The sequence below is a fragment of the Carcharhinus amblyrhynchos genome, chromosome 3 (genome assembly GCF_965287045.1).
Source record: "Carcharhinus amblyrhynchos chromosome 3, sCarAmb.v2.hapA, whole genome shotgun sequence".
Taxonomy (NCBI): domain Eukaryota; kingdom Metazoa; phylum Chordata; class Chondrichthyes; order Carcharhiniformes; family Carcharhinidae; genus Carcharhinus; species Carcharhinus amblyrhynchos.
In genome coordinates, this window is record NC_137326.1 from 17,848,588 (window position 1) to 17,868,798 (window position 20,211).

At 41.2% G+C, this 20,211-nt stretch overlaps 1 protein-coding gene across 2 annotated transcripts in view; it reads right to left on the reverse strand.

Annotated features, from left to right (window-relative positions):
- Positions 1 to 19,937, reverse strand: part of stab1 (stabilin 1) — a 217,287-nt gene extending 197,350 nt beyond the window's left edge. The window contains exons 1-5 of one of the 2 annotated variants that reach the window (XM_080181778.1): positions 19,659 to 19,937; positions 14,203 to 14,333; positions 11,057 to 11,175; positions 8,518 to 8,603; positions 5,515 to 5,584 (exon numbers count right to left, since the gene is read on the reverse strand). In XM_080181778.1, the coding sequence (XP_080037904.1) occupies positions 5,515 to 5,584; positions 8,518 to 8,603; positions 11,057 to 11,175; positions 14,203 to 14,333; positions 19,659 to 19,751 (499 nt within the window). In that variant the 5' untranslated portion in view covers positions 19,752 to 19,937. Of the gene's footprint in view, positions 1 to 5,514; positions 5,585 to 8,517; positions 8,604 to 11,056; positions 11,176 to 14,202; positions 14,334 to 19,658 lie in introns of those variants that run through there. The other variant, XM_080181779.1, reaches the window with a different exon arrangement.
- Positions 19,938 to 20,211: the final 274 nt, after the last annotated feature.

Genomic DNA, 20,211 nt, shown 5'->3' on the forward strand with positions numbered 1-20,211 from the left:
TGGTACTTGAAATTCTCACCAGTGACTTGTTTATTCCAGTTCAGCTGGTCGCTGTTAAGTGGGGTAATTAGATGAAGTGTTACCTCACACAATGGCATGCAGCCTCTTTGGCAATTCAATTCATCAATCATCACCTCAACAATCTTCTGGGCCACAATTACCCGCACTAGCTTCAACTCGCACAAAATGAGTGATAAACCACATCATAGCTTAAGAATCCACCTTGGCTCCCCCTTCACCTCTTCGATTAAAATTGGCCCTGAGATGCTTTTTGTTGAGCTTTTATTGAGCTTCTTTGGAACAGTGCAAGAGGCTAAAATCACAGAGATCAGAACAGGATTGAATCTCCATTCCCCATCACTTTCTCCCACCTGGCAAAATGTATTAACACATTGAACAACTTTTCTTCTTACAGCATTCATTTCCTCCAAACGAAAGGTTTCTTTTCCTTTTCCCCATCTCTGGATCTACTCAAAAGTTGTTCATTTGTAATGTCTTCCAGTTGTGATGAAAGGTCACCAACTTCCCAGATGTTGGCATTATCTTCCTCCCTCTACAGATACTTCCTGACTAGCTGAGTGTTTTCAGCAGTTAGTTTTTACTTCTGATGAATGGAAATCATCACTTAATTACTGCACAACACTACTTTCTTAACAGTTACATTCATACACAGAGCATTGTTCATTGTATTTTACAGGCAGGATAGCCTGCCTTAAATTTCTTAATTACATTTACCACAACACTTTTGCTTTTTGTGTTTCACACAATGGTGGATTCAAACATCATAAACCAAGTTGTCATGAAGTCAGAAGCAATTATGTGCCACATTGCAGCATCTTAAATGAAAACAAACAGCAATGCGGCATTCATGTAATAAACACAGGGAGTGGGCTTCACATGTAGAAACATACAAGCCAAAACATGTGTTATATTTACAGTTATTATAGAAAAGTAGGATCCCACTTTCATTTTGCCCATCCCCAACCAGATACTAATCTGGTGGGACGTGCATGTTCTGGGATTTCTGATTTGACTGTGATAGTGAATATCTCCTCTGAAGAATGATTTGGCATTCCAAGTCGCACTTGACAAAGATGGTAATGACTTTCCAGTAATGGCTCAGGCTCTATCTTTGATTTGATTTATTATTGTCACATGTACTAAGATTCAGTGAAAAGTATACCGTCTATAGAGAAGGAAATGAGAGAGTTCAGAATATAGTGTTACAGTCATAACTAAGATGTAGAGAAAGTTCAACTTAATGCAAGATAAGTCCATTCAGAAGCCTGACAACAGCAGGGAAGAAGCTGTTCTTGAGTTGGGGTTGGTATGTGACCTCAGACTTCTGTATTTTTTTTCCGAAGGGAAAAATTAATCTTCTGACCCGGTGACAGATATGTGTTATTAGCACAACACCCGTTTAGTGTCTGCTTTGTTCTCTCATCAAAGCAACCACCTTTCTACTAGCCACATCACAGTGTTCTGGTATTAACTCTGGTGGGCAGGGGGGAGGATTTTCTGCCACAGCCAATTCTACAATGCACCTTTCCTGGGGGAAATAAACAGGCAATGCTGTGGGCTACACAAGTCCCATTTCCACAATACATTTAAACATTTTGAAGAGGTTGGGCACAGTTTTGCCCTTACAAAATGGACACATGACAGGGAAATGGGTGCAGCCCACTGTGGAATGCACTGAAAGGAAGGTCACTGTTGTTGCTACAAGTGACTGTTTCAAAGGCTAGTTTTTGGCATTTCTCTACTTGTGCATTCAGCATATTTTTTTCCCATTGTTGCGTTTTTGCTGAAGGCCAGGCTTTGGCCCAGATGCACTGTTCTGGAGTCTGGGTAATTACTGCTGCAGCTCAGGCTGCAGTTAACAGAGCTGAGGGAATGAGAATCCCATCGGGTGTTCTTAGAGCGTTGCTTCAATTGAACAAGTGGGACCAATTCATCAGGACATAGCTTTGCCAGGTCCAGCAAGAGTCCAGACAGCATGAACATAAAAACTGAAGAGGCTACACAGATACAGGCTCGCAATAAAATGACTGTCGGCACAATTCCCAAGATTGAGCAGTTTTACTTATAAGGATAGGTTGAAGAAGCAAGGATTGTTCTTATCCAAATGACGGGGAATGAGAAGAAATTTAACAGGGGCATACAAAATTACTACGGGTTAAGAATAGGTAGACAAAGAAAAGTTATTTCCATTAGTTGAGGAAGCATTTTTTAATGCAATGAATGGGAATGACCTGGAACCCACTCAGGAAGTTGAGATTATCAATAATTTCAAAAGGAAATTGGATGGAGAATTCGAGGGGAATTAACTGGCGGGGCCACAGGGATAGAGTGGGGAAATGGGAATAACTGAATTATTTTCCATGCAGGATTCAAAACTGGATCTAAATTTGGAATCAAAGTTGGTTCAGTTGCAGAAGACTGAGGGTGATGACGGAAGGCTGCTTTAGTGATTGGAAAGCCAATGCACAGTGAGGTACCACAGGGATCAGAGTTGGGGCCCCTTTTATTCATCATTTATATAAATGACATTGTTGACAATGTGGGGAGTAGGATTGGTAAATTTGCGGATGACACCAAGATTAGCTGGGTGGTTAATAGTGAGGCGGAGTGTCTTGGGCTACAAGAAGATATAGGTTGAATGGTCAAATGGGCAGATAAGTGGCAGATGGAATTTAACCCCGAAAAGTGTGAAGTGATACACTCTGGGAGGAGTAATATGACAAGGAAGTACTCAATGAATGGTGGGACACTAGGAAGTTCTGGGGAACAAAGGGACCTTGGTGTGTTGTCCACAGATCTCTGAAGGGAGAAGGGCATGTTAGTAGGGTGGTAAAAAAGGTGTATGGGACACTTGCCTTTATCCCTCAAGGCATAGATTACAAACCCAGGGAAGTCATGTTGGAGTTGAATAGGACTTTGGTGTGTACTGTGTGCAGTTCTGGTTGCCACGTTATAGGAAGGATGTGATTGCACTGGAGGGGGTGCAGAGGAGGTTCACCAGGGTGCTGCCTGCGATGGAACATTTAAATTATGAAGAGAGGTTGGGTAGGCTTGGGTGTTTTCATTGGAGCAGAGAAGACTGAGGGGTGGCCTGATCAAGATGTACAGATTATGCGGGACATGGACAGGGTGGATAAGAAGCAGCTGTTCCCCTTCTTTGATGGGTCAGTCACAAGGGGACATAGATTCAAGGTGAGGGGCAGGAGGTTTATAGGGGGGATTTGATGAAAAACATTTTACCCAGAGGGTGATGACGTGTGGAATGCACTGCCTGGGAGAATGGTCAGGGTGGGTTATCTTATATCCTTTAAAAAGTACCTGGATGAGCACTTGGCACATCATAACATTAAGGGCTATGGGCCAAGTGCTGGCAGATGAGATTAGGTGTTGAGTTCAGATGTTTCTAATGTGTTCGTGCAGACTCGATGGGCTAAAGGACCTCTTCTGCACTATGATCTATCCTAGTCAACATTTCATGAGCAGGCAAGTATGTATTATAGTCTTGTAATTCCAGTGGGCCATCGTTTTCCAGCACTAATTAGAAGTTATGGCCCATTATATCACTCTTGTAATGAATATGTGATATCAGATCTACAATTTCATTTTCTATTGCTCAGTCAATATAAGTTGCTTGCCGTACTCCCTGACCTAACGCTGAGTTGAAGTATTCCCTAACTGGGAAAAACAACTCTGATGGCAGGTCACTGTTGGGGTATGTAGCCGTGTTAGGATGGTTATAGACTTGAATATTGTGGGTGTATGGTCACACAGTCGCTGTATGACTCAATAATGATTGGAGCTAGATCTGACAATGCAGTGTGCACATGTCTATGTGTGTTTGTTTTCTGCCAAAAGTAAGAAAAGTGAGTTGCAAAATGAGCCAAAGCCAATGGTCCTTGTTGCTGCATGCAGGAAGTGTGCAATGGGCAATGAGTGATTTTGACACTGACTAATTCAGTCTGTTAGGGAAGACTTTTACCTTATCTGAATATTACAGTAAATGCACAATATCTGGATGTTTCTATTCTGCACAGTGATCATGAAAAAGGGATTATGCAGCTATGCTTCAATCTGCAAACATCCTCAGTACTCAGAGACACATCTCCTATGTCATTTTGCAGAGTTTTGTTACTGTAAGTTGCCCCTCCTTGATATTTCCTGTGTTTGGTGATCATCAACTTTTCCTTCAGCACATATTATGCTGTCTAAGTCAGTTTGAATGTTTCCTGTGTTGCTCAATAAATCAAATGTAGGAATTAAACTGGTCTCTAAGGTCACAAAAACACATTTGAACATCTTTCTGAATCATAAGTGATGCAAGAAGAATTTTAGGCCAATTCTCTAAGTATGGTGTCTCTCTGGCAACAAATTCATTTTTCTTTGGCGTGGTTCAATTTTGGTTTCAACAGGACTGAAATCTTTGTAAGCTGAAACTTAGAATATTGCACAGCAACTGCTCTCATGCAGACACACATGCAGAAACACAGATGCACACATGGAAAGACACACACACAGACAGACACACACACATATACACACACAGGAGCACACAAACACACATAGACATGTGCACACATGTACACACACACACACACACACACACACACACACACATTGTGTCACCCAAAATGCCATTCTGGTTGAAAATATGATTTCTTTTAATATTTCATGGGATGTGGGCATTATTACTGGGCCAGCATTTATTGCCCATCCCTAATTGCCCTTAAACTGAGTGGCTTCCTAGTCCATTTCAGAGGATGGTTAAGAGTTAACCATATTATGTGGATCTGGTACGGATGGCAGATTTCTTTCCCTAAAAACATTAGTGAGCCAGATGAGATTTCTAACAATCAACAATTGTTTCATAGTTACAATCAGACATGCCAGATTTTTACAGCTCTCAAATCTCACCATCTGTTGGGATTCGAACCCCAGCCCCCAGAGCATTACCTTGGTTCTCGGGATTGCTAGTCCAGTGACAATACTACTATACCACTCTCCCACTGCCTAGCTAGGCAAGCGGCTAAAGCAAACAAAGTTAAAGTAAGAAGTATACAAGAAGAAATCACCCTGAGAAAAAAATGCCTCCTTTGACAAAAGGTGGGTGAAAATAACCTTTGGCTGAAGTGCCTAAAGGCCGCAAACCCAGCTGGGTGAACAAAGTTCAACTTCAAAAGAGTCAAAGAAATCAAAATTGAATGATTTTATCTAAGTAAAGATATCGAACATTTACTTTTTAATTTCTTCTTAATTTATCCAATATTGGGTTAAAATTCCAAATATTTGATCAAATACTTATTTGATCTGTTTACTTATATAGGTTTCATTGCAAATAAAAGCCACAAACAAAATCAATATGGGTGAAATTGGTTTTTGGTATTGAAAAGGAGATTGTGCAAGATGTAAAACATGTTGACTATTTTGAGCTAACATTGAATTCTCATTGAGTGAACGTCAAACAATTATTCTAAGTTAAGAAAAGTATCTTCATACCCACAACACAGTCAGGGCCATATGCTTCCTCATCTCCACATTCCTCACAGGCATTTCCTTTGTATTTTGGCTGTAGTAAAAGAAAATGACAGTTTCAAAACTTTGAAGAATGGAACCTATGAATCTGCAGAAATACTGTTTTCTGGAGTTTCATTTAACATCATGTTACACTTGAACAGACATGTCATATTCTAAAGCATGTGAATAGTCCACTAATGTGCTCATAATTGTTAGAAACTAGATAAGAAACTCTAAGGTATATTATGAAGTTAGCCTAAATCCCAACTTTTCTTGATTTCGGCATTAGTTTAAACATAAGGTGTTTTGCCCCCAGGTGGGATTCTGTTGACCTACTAGGAAGCTTTTATTAAAGCAATTTTTTTTAACAACCCAAAAAAAACCAAAATGAATTAACATTGTTTTACCAATAGAAATACTTAAACATGACAAGATGTAATTCTCAACTGCTGGCTATTTCTTTGAGTTCAAATTTAAGCAATATCCCCATAAATGTAACCCCCTCTTCAGAATCAGTTAGCAAGACACACAGGCTTACATAAATTCTCAGTCCTCCAGCCTTTAAATCCCTCTAGACATAGATATAGAGAGAATCTCATCTTCTGACTCCCAGATAGTAGCCTCTAGAGAAAAACCTGGCTTCACACAGCAGAACTCCAATGACAGGGAGAGGGAGGAAACACTTTTTGCCTTTTGCAGACCTCGAGTAGCTCCCCAGACTTCAATTTCCAGAAAGAGAGAGACAGAGAAAGAGCTACTGTTCTCTCTAAAGTCAAACTGCAACTGTTCAGTTTTTCTCCCTGCAGGCCCGCCTCCACCCACCCACATAACACACATGTAAATCAATTTAATCAAGTCCTACTCTGAAACCCTAGGGAATATCTCTAACAGTAACAAAAATGCATTAGGACAGATTGAAACAAACACTCCAATAATTATGAGCAATTACCCTTCTGCATGCGCGGCATGTGAGTGCCAGTTATAAACAATTTAGCATTGTTTAACAGAGCTGCCTTGTAAACACACCCTTCACCAGAAATATGACTCAAAATACATTTACTAAAGGAACAAATATTGTCACAGAATGTCATTCCAAGAAATGCAGAGATAACATGTACAAATTAATCTCAAGCATTACAGCACAAAAGAAAGACTGCAACTGAATTATGCATAAATGTTCCAACACTGAGGTAGCTGAAAATGTATTAGCTTAAAATAAGCTGTAGTATAAAATAATAAGATATTGATTACAGCCACTTGGAATTAAATTATCTACATCTACAGTGAAGTAACTTTTTTTTATTCATTTGTGGGACATGGGTGTCACTGGCTGGCCAGCAGTTACTGCTTATCCTTAGTTGCCTTTGGAGGGCAGTTGAGAGTCAACCACATTGCTGTGGGTCTGGAGTCACATGTAGGCCAGGCCAAGTAAGGATGAATTTCCTTCCCTAAACAGCATTAGTGAACCAAACGGGTTTTTCTGACAATTGACAATGGTTTCAAAGTCATCAGTAGATTCTTATTCCAGATTTTTTTATTGAATTCAAATTCTACCATCTGCCATGGAGGGATTCAAACTGGGGTCCCCAGAACATTAGCTGAGTTTCTGGGTTAATAGTCTAGCAATAATACCAACAGGCCATTGTCTCCCCATAATTGTGCAAAGGGTTTTTTTTAATGTTTCATGAGAATATTTAAAATTCAGCCTTATTTTACAGACAGTCGATATGTCTGGCAGGAATATAGCACTGATGCTGGGAGAGTAGGATAATTATTTCAACTTTGCAAGTGGTGATGCAAAGTATAGTTAATGAACTTTTGTTTCCTTAAGTTCCCCTAGGATTTCAGATTGGAGTTATTGAAAAGGGTCATGTGATGATATGGTTTATGTGCAGTTTGGATCTTTAGCAAAGAAATAAATACTTTTTGCAAAAAGGTGTTGGAGTTTGGTTGTTCTGGTAGAAGTCAGGGGAATTTTGCAAGCTTCTGAAAGTTCTTTATCTCTCTGAAAACTCCAAGGCTGTCAATACACATTAGAGCAAGTACATTTATTATTATTAACTATATTTGAGGTATTGAAGTCTGTAAGAAGAATGTTTCTTATTTGGAATTGAAACAGTGATCACTTACAAATTGAATTTATTTCTTTTCATTCTTTTTATATTGTTCATGGTTAATGGTTAAGCTATTTCCTTTGTTAGACTTATATTTAAACTGTGTTATGAATAAAGCATGTTTTGATAACAGCTCCCTAATTTGTCAGTACAATGATTCCTGGAAGGAGGAATCCTTTCCTCATATTTATGCCAAATAGAAAAACTGCTGGGGTCTAATCTGGTGTCCCAACATACTGTGGTGTTCTGGTCTGGAACTCTACCTTCACAAAATGCCCGCACAGAGAAAACGTTGATGTTTGCCAGACCATAAGAAATTTATTGCCAGGATTTTGCACTCCTGTTCATAATGGGCATGATTGGTGACAGGAGCGTAAAGTATCATGAGAGGCTCAAAATGTGATTTTCACTGACGGGATTTCCTGTTGCGATTGTCCTTGCCCCTGCCAATGACATAACAAGAATCCTGACATTAAACGTCAGGAAGTCCATTACAATAAATTTACACCTCATTACCAGACCTCTACACCTGATAATTCCCAACCTCAACCCTGTTACATTGTCACCAACGTGAATTACATGACATCTCCCAGCGCACAGACGTGGAGAGCAGGACCGGCCAGAGGAGTTCAAATGAATGCATTGCTCAGGGGGTGAGAGGGGATAAAGTCATGCCCCGGCACTGCCCTCTAGGTCCCTTCAGTTTTTTTCGGCTATCAGCCGAACAATACAGCGGAGAAAGTTGCCAGCTGCTCTTTTTTCCCATCCTCTTTTGAAAAATTGGAAATGTCCACCCAGTGCATTATGTTGAAAGGGATGTAAGCCACAGCAGGCAATTAAATTAATATGCTTTTAAGAAATGTAGACCGACCTCACAAATACAGCTTCCATTCCCTGATACTCCATCTAAACATGTGCCATGTCCATTGCAGGGGTTTGTTGCTCCACCAGGGCATTCTAGGTTAGACCAAAAGGTTTATACAATGAATTACAACATTGCTTTGAGTTTTGCATGTAACAATGTATAATGAAAAATCACAATAATTTTCCAAATAATAATATTTGTCAACATAATAAGCTGTATTCAAAAGTAAATTACTGTTTGAAGCATTTTAACATGACAAGGATGTCATAATTGAGAGTGTTATTCACTTCTCATAATTACAGCCAGCAAGGATTCAATATGCTGATACAATCTGAACCTTATACTGTCAATGCAGTGAACTTAATCACAGCTTTCCATAAACATCACATAGAATAGAAGTTGTGGGATATGGGGAATGAGCTAGCCAATAGGACCAATTAGAAAGCTCTTTCAAAGACTTGGCACAGACATGGTGGCCCAAATGGCCTCTTTCCAAAATGAAAGATTGTATAACATCCTTCTGCATGTGACAGAGTAAATAATGTTACATACAATTAATATAGAAATGATGAGTGAAAAATAATAAGATGTCTGGATTAAGATTATTGCTGAGCAAGCCATTTTATTCAGCGATATCATTTGTTATTGTTCCTGCCTCCTTCATTGTCATTCTACCCATCAGTAATCCAAGCAAGAAGACACTCAACCCTTTGCCTCCATATACCAGTTAACATTTGCCTTGTAAAGACCAGAAAGAGACTTTCTCCCCTCACATGGCAGGTCAGAAACAGCTGAGAGCACTGGCAAACAGATCTCCACTGTATTCCAGGATGAAGGGAGAAGTTCTGGATTGAGAATGTTGTGGCAAGTAACTCACATCTTGACTCCTCTGGGCTCTCCGTATACCTTCCCCCACCACTCCCCCCCACTCACACAATCCCCCGCCCCACTACTCCAAGGGTAAAATTGCATGGATGGTATTGCCTCCAAGATCCTGCTCACCTGACACAAAAGCAATTTTACTGTGGGGTGGGCAGTGCCTGGGATGGGAAGCCTATCCTTGATTAAGGCCTTTAAGTGGCAACTTCAGGAAGTGTTATTAGGGATTGGCAATAAATGCTGGTACTTTTTTTAAAAAAATCATTCATGAGATGTGGCCAGCATTTGTTGCCCATCCGTAACTAACCTTGAACAGAGTGGCCTGTTTGATAATTCAAGAGTCAATCACATTGAGTCATGTAGCAGATTTCCTTCCCTGAAGGACATTAACGAACCAGATAGGATTTTACAATGGTTTCATGGTCATCCAATTCCAACTGTTTACATTTAAAACATTTGCCATTGTTGACACCAACAAGCAAAGCTTTGCCTATTATGAAAAAAGTAAAAATGTGAGTCCCAGTAAATCTGTAAACTGATGACCCAGTAAAAGCTGTCAAACCTTAATACCACTATTATTGTGTGGGCTTAGGCAATGTTTTATAAAAGAAAATAAGCTACGCTTTTTGATCAAGGGGACTAGCTCCTCTTGTTTGTTTCCATACCACTACTGGAGTCATGTAGCAAAATGCAATTCATCCACAGATTACTAAAATTTAACTGCGCGGTCTAAACTTTGGCCAATGAAAACAGTGCCATTAAATGTGGGTGCAGCAATTACACCTTTAAGCTGGCACTGTTGCAATACTTAACTGCTTGGAGTTTTGATTGTTCTGTAAGCCTTATAGCGTAAGGTACTTAAAATATCACTTGCATCTAGTTATATAGGAATGGCAATCGGATGGCAATGACTATACAACATAACTACCTGGTTAGCCTACCTTAAAGGCTGTTCAGATAGAGATGCCAACCCAGCCATACCCATTTATTCTATCAAGCAATGCAAGATGGATCATTCACAGCTAGTGCCACCCAAACTACCTTAGGAATTATCTCTACTGTTGCTGGTAAAGTTCAACAAAGGATGTGATTTTTTTTTTATTCAATCAAGAGATGTGGGCACCAGACAGCAATCAGTAGTTTCCACAGTCAACATTACTGACATTAGTTTCTTATTCCAGACTTACTTAATTTACAGAATTTAATTAATTATCTGAAATTAGCTGAACTGCTGTGGTGGCATTTGAACCCATATGTCAGAATCATTAGTCCAGACTTCTAGTTCGCTAGAATACTAAAATCTATTGGATCCAGAATTGTAGCTCTATTACGAAACTAGTTAAACACAATTAGCCTTTGACTCATTTCTAAATTCAAATTCATTGTATGATATGATTCAGGAAATAATTCTCAGAAAAGAAATGGAATATTTCACCTTTGTATTCATATCCACTACAAATATAACACTCAAATATTGTCACAATACAATCTTTAACAGTACACATTTCCAAGTGAAATAAGGAACAATTCTCCACACTGGATGAAATTTAATTGTGGTTCATGCAAATAAAAAAAATACATAATTTACTACATTACAGAAAGCACTATATAGATTAGTTTCTATCAAAGGTTAGTTTTTATCTCTTGCAAGATCCTCATTACTCACCTAGACAGTCCTGGCTCCAGAACCCTTTACAACATTTGGATAATATGGCCATTTTCATACATTTAAGTCTGCAACCAACTTGTCTAATCAGCTGTTCTCCACCCAGGTCCACAGTAAAACTTTAAATTTAAATATATAATAAAACATAAAATTATTAAAATACAGCAGTGAGAATATTAAATATGTTTAACCTTATTTTGCTGAACAGGAATACCTTCTCAATATGCCTTCATAAATTGAAAACTGCGATGGAAAAAAAAGATCTGAAATAAATTTGATTTCAATTGATGTCTTTACAGTTTTAATGCAATAATTAAAATATTGAAAAGTTTGTGAAGAATATTTTTCATAAGGAGCATCACTTCACTCTTTGATATGCAAATAGAAATCCCCCCTACATTTAATTATCAACAATCTCAATCAAGATTCTACTAATGTAACCTTATCTTCTGCTGTTAGGACCTGAAAATGATCTGCTCTGATATCCTTCCCCATTTTCCTCTTCTCTATAGAATTGAACTTGGTGTCCTGTCCTCAATTTTTCACACAGGTTAGCATGCTTAGAGTGTTTAGAGCTACACATGTTGTTCTTCCTAGTTTCTGTGAGAAGATGTTGGGGAGCCTGCCCTTTGAATTCATGAAGTCCCTGTGCTTATGCTGCCATGACCATAAATAGAATTTTCAGGATTTTCACCCATTAATGCTGGAGGAATGGCAATATAAGTTTGAATCAGGGTGATATGTGACTTAGAAGGGAACCTGAAGGTGATGTTGTTCGCATGATTTCACAGTTTTTGTGCTTCTCTATAGTTGAAATGGCAGGGTTGGAAGATGTTGTTGAAGTAGACATGGTGAGTTGAGTTCCTGAGTGCATTTTGTTCATTGTACATACTGCAGACACAGTACACTGAAAGGAATGGACATTGAATAAAGATGTAGAGGGGATGATCAAGCACTTTTTATCATGAATGGTACAAAGATACTTGAATGCGCATGTATCTATATGGACAAATAGTGGGAATTCCATCAGCCCAGGGCTGGATTTTGGCCAAATCCTTTGTAGACTGCCATGGGCTGCTTCATTATCAAAGTGTTATGAATGCTGTTCAACACTGAAGAATCGTCACATACCAATTCTGTTCACAAATTTTATAGAAAGCACTTTACACCAGTAAGCTAAATTGTGACGCTGCATCTTATTATGATACACATGAAAAGACATTGAGAAAGAATTGTACCAGTTGCCAAGACTGGTGACGTGCAAAAAAGATCACAGAGATTTCCTCCAGGCAGTATTTCTAGCAGGCATATCTAGGATTTTTCTTAGAAAGCAGTCAGAGGAAATCTTCATAAAGCATCAGCAATATCACTGTACCCAGTTATCTGAGAAATTCAACCCCACTGTATGAGAAGGAGGGACATATATTACATTGTATGTTGCACATTAACAGTGTTGGCTACTGCAACATTGTCATTATCAAACCTTCACTGGAAAACCAGCTGTGTATTAAACAAAAGGCAGTTGTGCCAGATACATGTGTAGTGTGGTCCCAGGAGTATACTGCTATCAGTGGTGCCATTCAGCTGTTGACTAGTAGGGTCTTGTAGTTAGTTATGAAAACATAATTAATAACTATTTTTTGCAAGAATTAATAATAATTACAACAAATTAAACATAACATAAAACCATAAAATGCAAGAATTTTTACTCCTAACTAATACCTGTCAGGCTTGGTTGGTATGGATCAAGTTCCTAACATGGCAAGTTCTAGATGTGTTGTCAGTCTATATAATTTATGGGATTGCCTCATTACTATACCTCATCAATGATTTTTTCCAAATAAAATAAAATTAATAAATAAAAACAATGTTTGGTGAAGTGCAGTTATAAACAATTATACTTAATATGCAGGTAGTGCACGAAAGAAGCTTGAACATGTTATGATTGGAGGTCATTCACCGAGTAAAATGAGGTACACCACCAAGTCACTGCCTTTACCCAGGTTTTTCATGTTCATCTTCAAGGGAGGAAGAGGTTTGCTAATATCAAGAGAATTAATTTTAGCCTCTGCTACCTGTAGCTTAACTTGTTCCAAGTCCCATTCCTCTATCATCCCTGTGCTCATTGGCCTACATTGGCTCTCAGACAAACAGTAGCTTGATTGTAAAATTCACATCCTTATTTTCAAATCCTTCCATGGCCTCATCCCTCCCCATTTCTGTTGTCTCCTCCACCCCACAGTCCTTTCTCCAGTATCTCTGGTTTTATTTACTCCACCATTGGTGGCCATGTCTTCAGTCACCTAGAGTTCCTTCTTTACACCTCTCTGACTCACTGCTTCACTTACCTCCTTTCAGTCACTTCTTGAGACCTACCCCGTTGGCCTAGCTTTTGGTCATCTGACCTAGTTTATTTTATAATTCTTCCGCGAAGTACTTTGTGATATTTTATGCTTGCATTCACACTGTAATGAAGTTACTGTGAAAATCCCCTAGTCACCACACTCTGGCACCTGTTTGGGTACACTGAGGGAGAATTTAGCATGACCAATGCACATAGCCAGCACATCTTTATACTATGGGCAGAAACTGGGGCACCCAGAGGATACTGATGCAGACACGGGGAGAACGGGCAGATTCCGCACAGACAGTGACCCAAGCCGGGAATTTGAACCCCGTCACTGTGAGGCAGCAGTGCCACTGTGCCACCCCTTTAATCTTCCTTTAAAAAGCATACTGGGTCCCAAGAATACTGAGGCACCAGTTTTCTGTGGCAAGACCCAAAATGATACAGCACTTAAAAATGAAAAGTTTTACAAGGGATTTGATTTAAATAAAAAACATTAAAAATTATCCACATGTTTTTCATCAGCTCAGCTTCCTTTTGGCCCCAAGATTACCCATCCCAAAATGCAATTTGCAAACCTCACACATCCTACTTCTTAACCTAGGCACACCACAAATCTGTTTCTGTATCACCAGCACAGCCTTGCTAAATTAAGCTATTATGCACACTAATCACACTGTACCAATCAATATAACAGCATGCTATAATCATGGGATATCTTTCTGCAGTATATCCTCTACAGGCATTTCGAGCTAAATGGTTTAGTAAGACTTGTAGTTTAGATTTTCATGAGAACTACCTGCAGTCTCTGATATTTTGCTGATTGCTCCTTTGGAAGCCTCGGGGACACAAGAGATTTTGGCTTATCACGCAGGAGGTACAGGCTGTGGTTGTCGTCAGCTTTATCTGCTCGTCGCATCTTTGATGGTTCTACGATTGTTTATAAACAGGAGGAGAAAATGGATAAAATGTTTACATCAGACAGATTAGGGTCAATTTTCAGCTTGACATCTTGGGCTGTGAAGTAGCAGACTGAATTGCCTGCCTGTTATAGAATCCACTTGATTTTCATCTCCATTCAAATCCATGGAGATGAAAATTGGGTGTGTTGTGTAGAAGAGGAATACATCAAAGTCTGAACCAGAGATGACTCTGGCGCCAGTTAAAATCACACTCTCAACTACAATTCTAGGAATTGTACCAATGTTAATTTATTAACTAAATTCATTGTATTTCATGTATTAAGTAAGCACTTGTAAACTCAATATGGTCCAAGTTTAAGTCCATTTTATTAGGGTCACAAAAAAGCTTACATTGCTACTGCATGAAGTTACTGCAAAAATCCCCTAGCCGCCACACTCTGGCACATGATCAGATACACTGAGGGAGAACTTAGCATGGCCAACGCACTTAACAGCACATCTTTCAGACTGTGGGAGAAAACTGGAGTGCCTGGAAGAAACCCATGCAGACATGGGGAGAATGTGCAAACTCCTCACAGACAGTGACCCAAGCTGGGAATTGAATCCAGATCCCTGAGTGTTAACCACTGTGCCACCCTAATTGGATTTGTCATTAAGACCCTCCAGTCCTACCACCTTTCCGTCGCTAACACCCGGCAAATTATTCACGCCCTCCTCCGTGAAGACAGAAACAAAGAAGTTATTCAATACCTTAGCCATATCCTCATCCCCTACCACTAGGTCCCCTTTCTCATCCTCTAAAGGACCAACATTCACCCCAGCCAGCCTCTTCCTTTTTATATATTTATAAAAACTCTTGCTATCCTTTTTTATATTAAGCGCTAGCCCAGCTTCATAGTTTCTCCTACCCTTCTTTATCAACTTCTTTGTCAATCTTTGTTGACATTTAAACCTCTCCCAATCCTCATCTCGCCCACTACTCTTAGCTACTCTAAATTCCTCCTCTTTTAATTTAACACTTTCCTTCACCTCCTTCGTTATCCACGGCTTATTACCTCTCTTCCTACTATCCTTTTTGACCATCGGAATAAATTTCCGCTGAGCACCAAGAAAGATCTCCTTAAAGATCCTCCACTGCTCCTCAGCAGACCCTCCCTCCAACGCGCTCCCCCAGTCCACATTCGCCAATTCTTCTCTCATCCTACCATACTCCCCTCTATTCAAACAGAGGACGCGTGTCCGGGAACCCACTTTCTCCTCCTCCATCTGCACCAGAAACTCCACCATACAATGATCACTCTCCCCAAGAGGATCCTTCACCACAAGGTCCCTAATTCTACCCGCCTCATTACATAGCACCAGATCCAAGATAGCTCGCTCCCTCGTCGGCTCCAACACACACTGTTCGAGGAAACTATCCCGGCAGCATTTCAAGAACTCTTCCTCGAGCCCCCCGCATCCAACATGGGTCGACCAATCAATATGCAGATTGAAATCCCCCATAACTACGGCCGTCCCATTCCTGCACGCCGCACTTATTTGCGCGTTAACAGCCCGCCCCACCTCCAGATCATTATTCGGGGGCCTATAGACGACACCCACCAGCGTCTTCCTCCCTTTGCTGTTCCTAATCTCCACCCACAACGATTCCACCCTCTGCTCCTTGGCTCCAATATCATCCCTTGCTACCACCGTGATGCTATCCTTAATCAGCAGAGCTACGCCCCCCCCTTTTCCCTCCTGCCTATCCTTCCTAAACACTTGATAGCCCTGTACATTCAGCTCCCAGTCCCTGTCACCCTGCAGCCACGTCTCTGTAATGGCCACCAGATCGTATCCATTTGTGTCGATCTGCGCCACCAGCTCATCCACTTTATTCCGAATGCTTCGTGCATTCAGATAAAGCGCTTTCATCCCAGCCTTCACCTGGACCCTATTTGCCGTAACGCCACCAACCATACTCACGTCCCCCACTCCCTCTATTATTGGGACATCCTCGGCCTCTTCCCTTACCTGTACCCTCTCCTTAACTTTAGACCTCGTAACATCACCTACCCTCGCACCCTCCCCCCCCCAATTAGTTTAAGGCCCTGTCTACAGTCCTCTTTACTCGATTCGCCAGCACTTTACTGTTACTAGAGAGGCGGTGCTCGACAGACTGGAGGGGCTGATTGTGGACAAGTCCCCAGGACCGGATGGAATGCATCCGAGGGTTCTGAAAGAAATGGCGGAGGTGATAGTGGATGCCTTGGTGGTTATTTTCCAGACGTCGCTGGATTCCGGGGAAGTGCCGGATGATTGGAAAACGGCTAATGTTACGCCGTTGTTTAAGAAGGGTGCCAGGCAAAAGGCGGGGAATTATAGGCCGGTTAGTTTAACGTCTGTGGTGGGTAAAATGTTAGAATCTGTCATTAAGGAGGAAATTGCGAGACATCTTGAAGGGAATTGCTTGATAGAGCAGACGCAGCACGGTTTCATTAAAGGGAAGTCGTGTCTGACAAATTTACTGGAGTTCTATGAGGATGTGTCTAGGGCGGTGGATAGAGGAGAGCCGGTGGATGTGGTCTTTCTAGATTTTCAGAAGGCGTTTGACAAAGTACCTCACAAGAGGTTATTGCAGAAGGTCAAGGGACATGGAGTTGGGGGTAGGGTGTTAGCGTGGATAGAGGATTGGTTGTCAAATAGGAGGCAGAGAGTGGGGGTCAACGGGTGCTATTCGGATTGGCGGATGGTGACTAGTGGAGTGCCCCAGGGGTCGGTGCTGGGGCCTCAGCTTTTTACCATTTATATAGATGATCTGGAGGAGGGAACCGAGTGTAGGGTGTCGAAATTTGCTGATGACACCAAGATAGGGGGAGCAGCAAATTGTGCGGAGGGTGTGGAGAGTCTGCAGAAGGATCTAGATAGGCTGGGCGAATGGGCCAGGAAATGGCAAATGGAATTTAATGTTGGCAAGTGTGAGGTGGTCCACTTTGGTAGGAATAATGGTAGGAAGGACTATTACTTACGCGGCGAAAAACTGCAGCAGGCGACGGTGCAGAGGGACCTCGGGGTCCTTGTGCATGAGTCACAAAAACCCAGCTTGCAGGTGCAGCAGGTGGTCAGGAAGGCGAATGGGATGCTGGCCTTCATACCGAGGGGGATTGAATATAAAAGTAGGGAGGTCTTGCTGCAGCTGTATAGGGCATTGGTGAGGCCGCAGCTGGAGTACTGTGTGCAGTTTTGGGCGCCGCACCTGCGCAAAGATATTTTGGCCTTGGAGGGAGTGCAGAGGAGGTTTACTAGGCTGATACCGGAGTTGAGGGGGTTGAGCTATGAGGAGAGGCTGAATAAACTGGGCTTGTACTCGTTAGAGTTTAGAAGAATGAGGGGAGATCTCATTGAGACTTATAAGATGATGAATGGGATGGATAGGATAGAGGTGGAGAGACTCTTCCCGCTCAAAAAAGACAGTAGGACTAGGGGGCACAGCCTCAAGATAAAAGGGGGGCGGTTTAGAACGGAGTTGAGGAGGAACTTCTTCACTCAAAGGGTGGTGAATCTCTGGAATTCTCTGCCCGTTGAAGTGGTGGAGGCTGCCTCGCTAAATATTTTTAAGAAGCGCGTTGATGGGTTTTTGATAAGAGAGGGGATTAAGGGTTATGGGGAGAAAGTGGGAAAGTGGAACTGAGCAGCGACAGATCAGCCATGATCTTATTGAATGGCGGGGCAGGCTCGAAGGGCTAGATGGCCTACTCCTGCTCCTATTTCTTATGTTCTTATGTACTTGTGCATTTGTGTGTTGTCCTGAAATGACCAAATGTGAATTTAGCTCAACCAGCAAAAATATTTTCAAACAGAACTAAAACATCTAAAATTATCCATATTTGGCCAATTCACTAAGTATTGAAAGATGGCCCAATCAACCTCTTTAACATTTACTGGTTGATTGGGCCATCTAAGAGAAGGCCTTGTCCATTATCTTCAGTCAACCAAAACATTGGATCGCACTCTTATATAACATCAATGGTGGAGAGTATCACTTAAAAAGCACCATGAAAATCACATTGACATATGTTAATATTCACCTGACCTTATGATTTTTAAAAATTAAATTAAAAATCATCTGATTTATTTAATCATTTAAAAAGTGAATCAAGTGGAGTACAGGTGATGTCTATTAACATTTAGAAACGAAAGTGGCTGATAGTAAGACTGCATCAGAAGGGAAAACCAATAGAAATGTGGGTGGGTGGTTGGGGATAGGAGAGTTGGATGAATGTAAAATGTTGTTTATTATTGTAAGGGTTATAACCCAACCATTTTAGAATGACTAACCTATATTTTGAATAGGCTGTCAGAAACTTCTTAAATGCGAACTAGATATTTGTGGGTTCCATTTCCACCTTGTGCCGTGTTTGGCATAATGCAGAACTCATTTTCATCATCCCCTATATGCATGATTTAAGCAATGTACTAGCATTGCATTGGCAGGAATCATAGAATTATAGAATCCCCACAGTACAGAAGGATGCCATTTGGCTCATGGAGCCTGCACTGACCACAATCCCACCCAAGCCCAATTCCCGTAATCGCATATATTTACCGTACTATTCCCCTGACACTAAGGAGCAATGTAACAATTTAGAGAATATAGAGCCCTCCATTAACCTAATGCTAAAAATAATGCACAGATAGAATTGATCCCTTGAAAAGTCCAGATTGTAGGTATGAGCTTTTAATATCATCTGTTACAGGACATTAGTTGCTAAAATTTTGCTTTACCATCTTTTTAAATATCACAATTGAAGCATTTCTTCCACCCACGACCATTGCACTATAACCCACCCCACCCAGTTCCTACCACCCTCCCCTTTTGACTTTAAACCTGGCTAAAAGCCAATTCTATTTAACATGAATGCAAAATAAAGCAACTTGCTAAAATGCACATGTTGATGCAAGAAGCAAAATAAATGTATGCCAACTCATATTTCACCTCAGGAGTACAATTTGTTGCCTCAGTCACAAAGATTCAGAACAAAGCAGCCCAACAGTAAATGCTTCCTGCCCTCCAGCCACACCAGGACCATCTGATATCTCCCAACCACAAAGCCCAATCCAGTCTATCCCCCTTCCTTGTGGAGGAGAACTGATGAAGAAAAGTGATGTAACCCATCTCCTCCAAGGAGGGAAAACTGCCACTGAGGGGTTGGGTGGGGAAGGTGTAGGGGAGGGCGGTGGACATGGAAAGGACACAAGTGGACTGTATCCTCCCACACAATAAAAAAAAACTATCCCGAAGCAGCGTTATAAGGAAGATGCATATATGTATCACTCTGCCCAGGGTCCTTACCTTGCCTCTCTGCGCTGTTACAGAGCGAGGACATTGAGTGACCAACAGCAATAGCCCCAGTGCTGCTAAACGCCAGGGACTGACACTTTCCATGACTCCAGCCTCCGTCAGCTGAGACTTTTGGATTTATTGTTGTTGCTCTGCTCTGCGTCTCTTTGCTCGCTCGCCGGTCATGTAGGTCGCAGATGTGCAGTAGCACCGAGCGGAATCCAGAACTCCAAACGCACTAGCCGGATTTAAACAACAACTGGATTGGGGAAGGGGGGGGTGGAGGGGGGGAACTCTCATCTGCTGTACGCCTCCACCAGCTCCTAAATACAAGTGGACACAAAGATGGAAATGAAAGCCCTGCACTAGGAGTCGCTGATTGAAACAAAATCAACAAGGGATAAGAATTTATGCTTGGGGAAGAATTAACTTCACTTTGATACATTAATGTATATCTATATGGAGCAGGAATTCGCGTTCAAAAGTATCCCAGAAAACAGGAACATTGGGGATTTCCTCCGGCCGTATCAGAGCGGGACAGAAGTTCGGAAATCCGTCTGTTTCT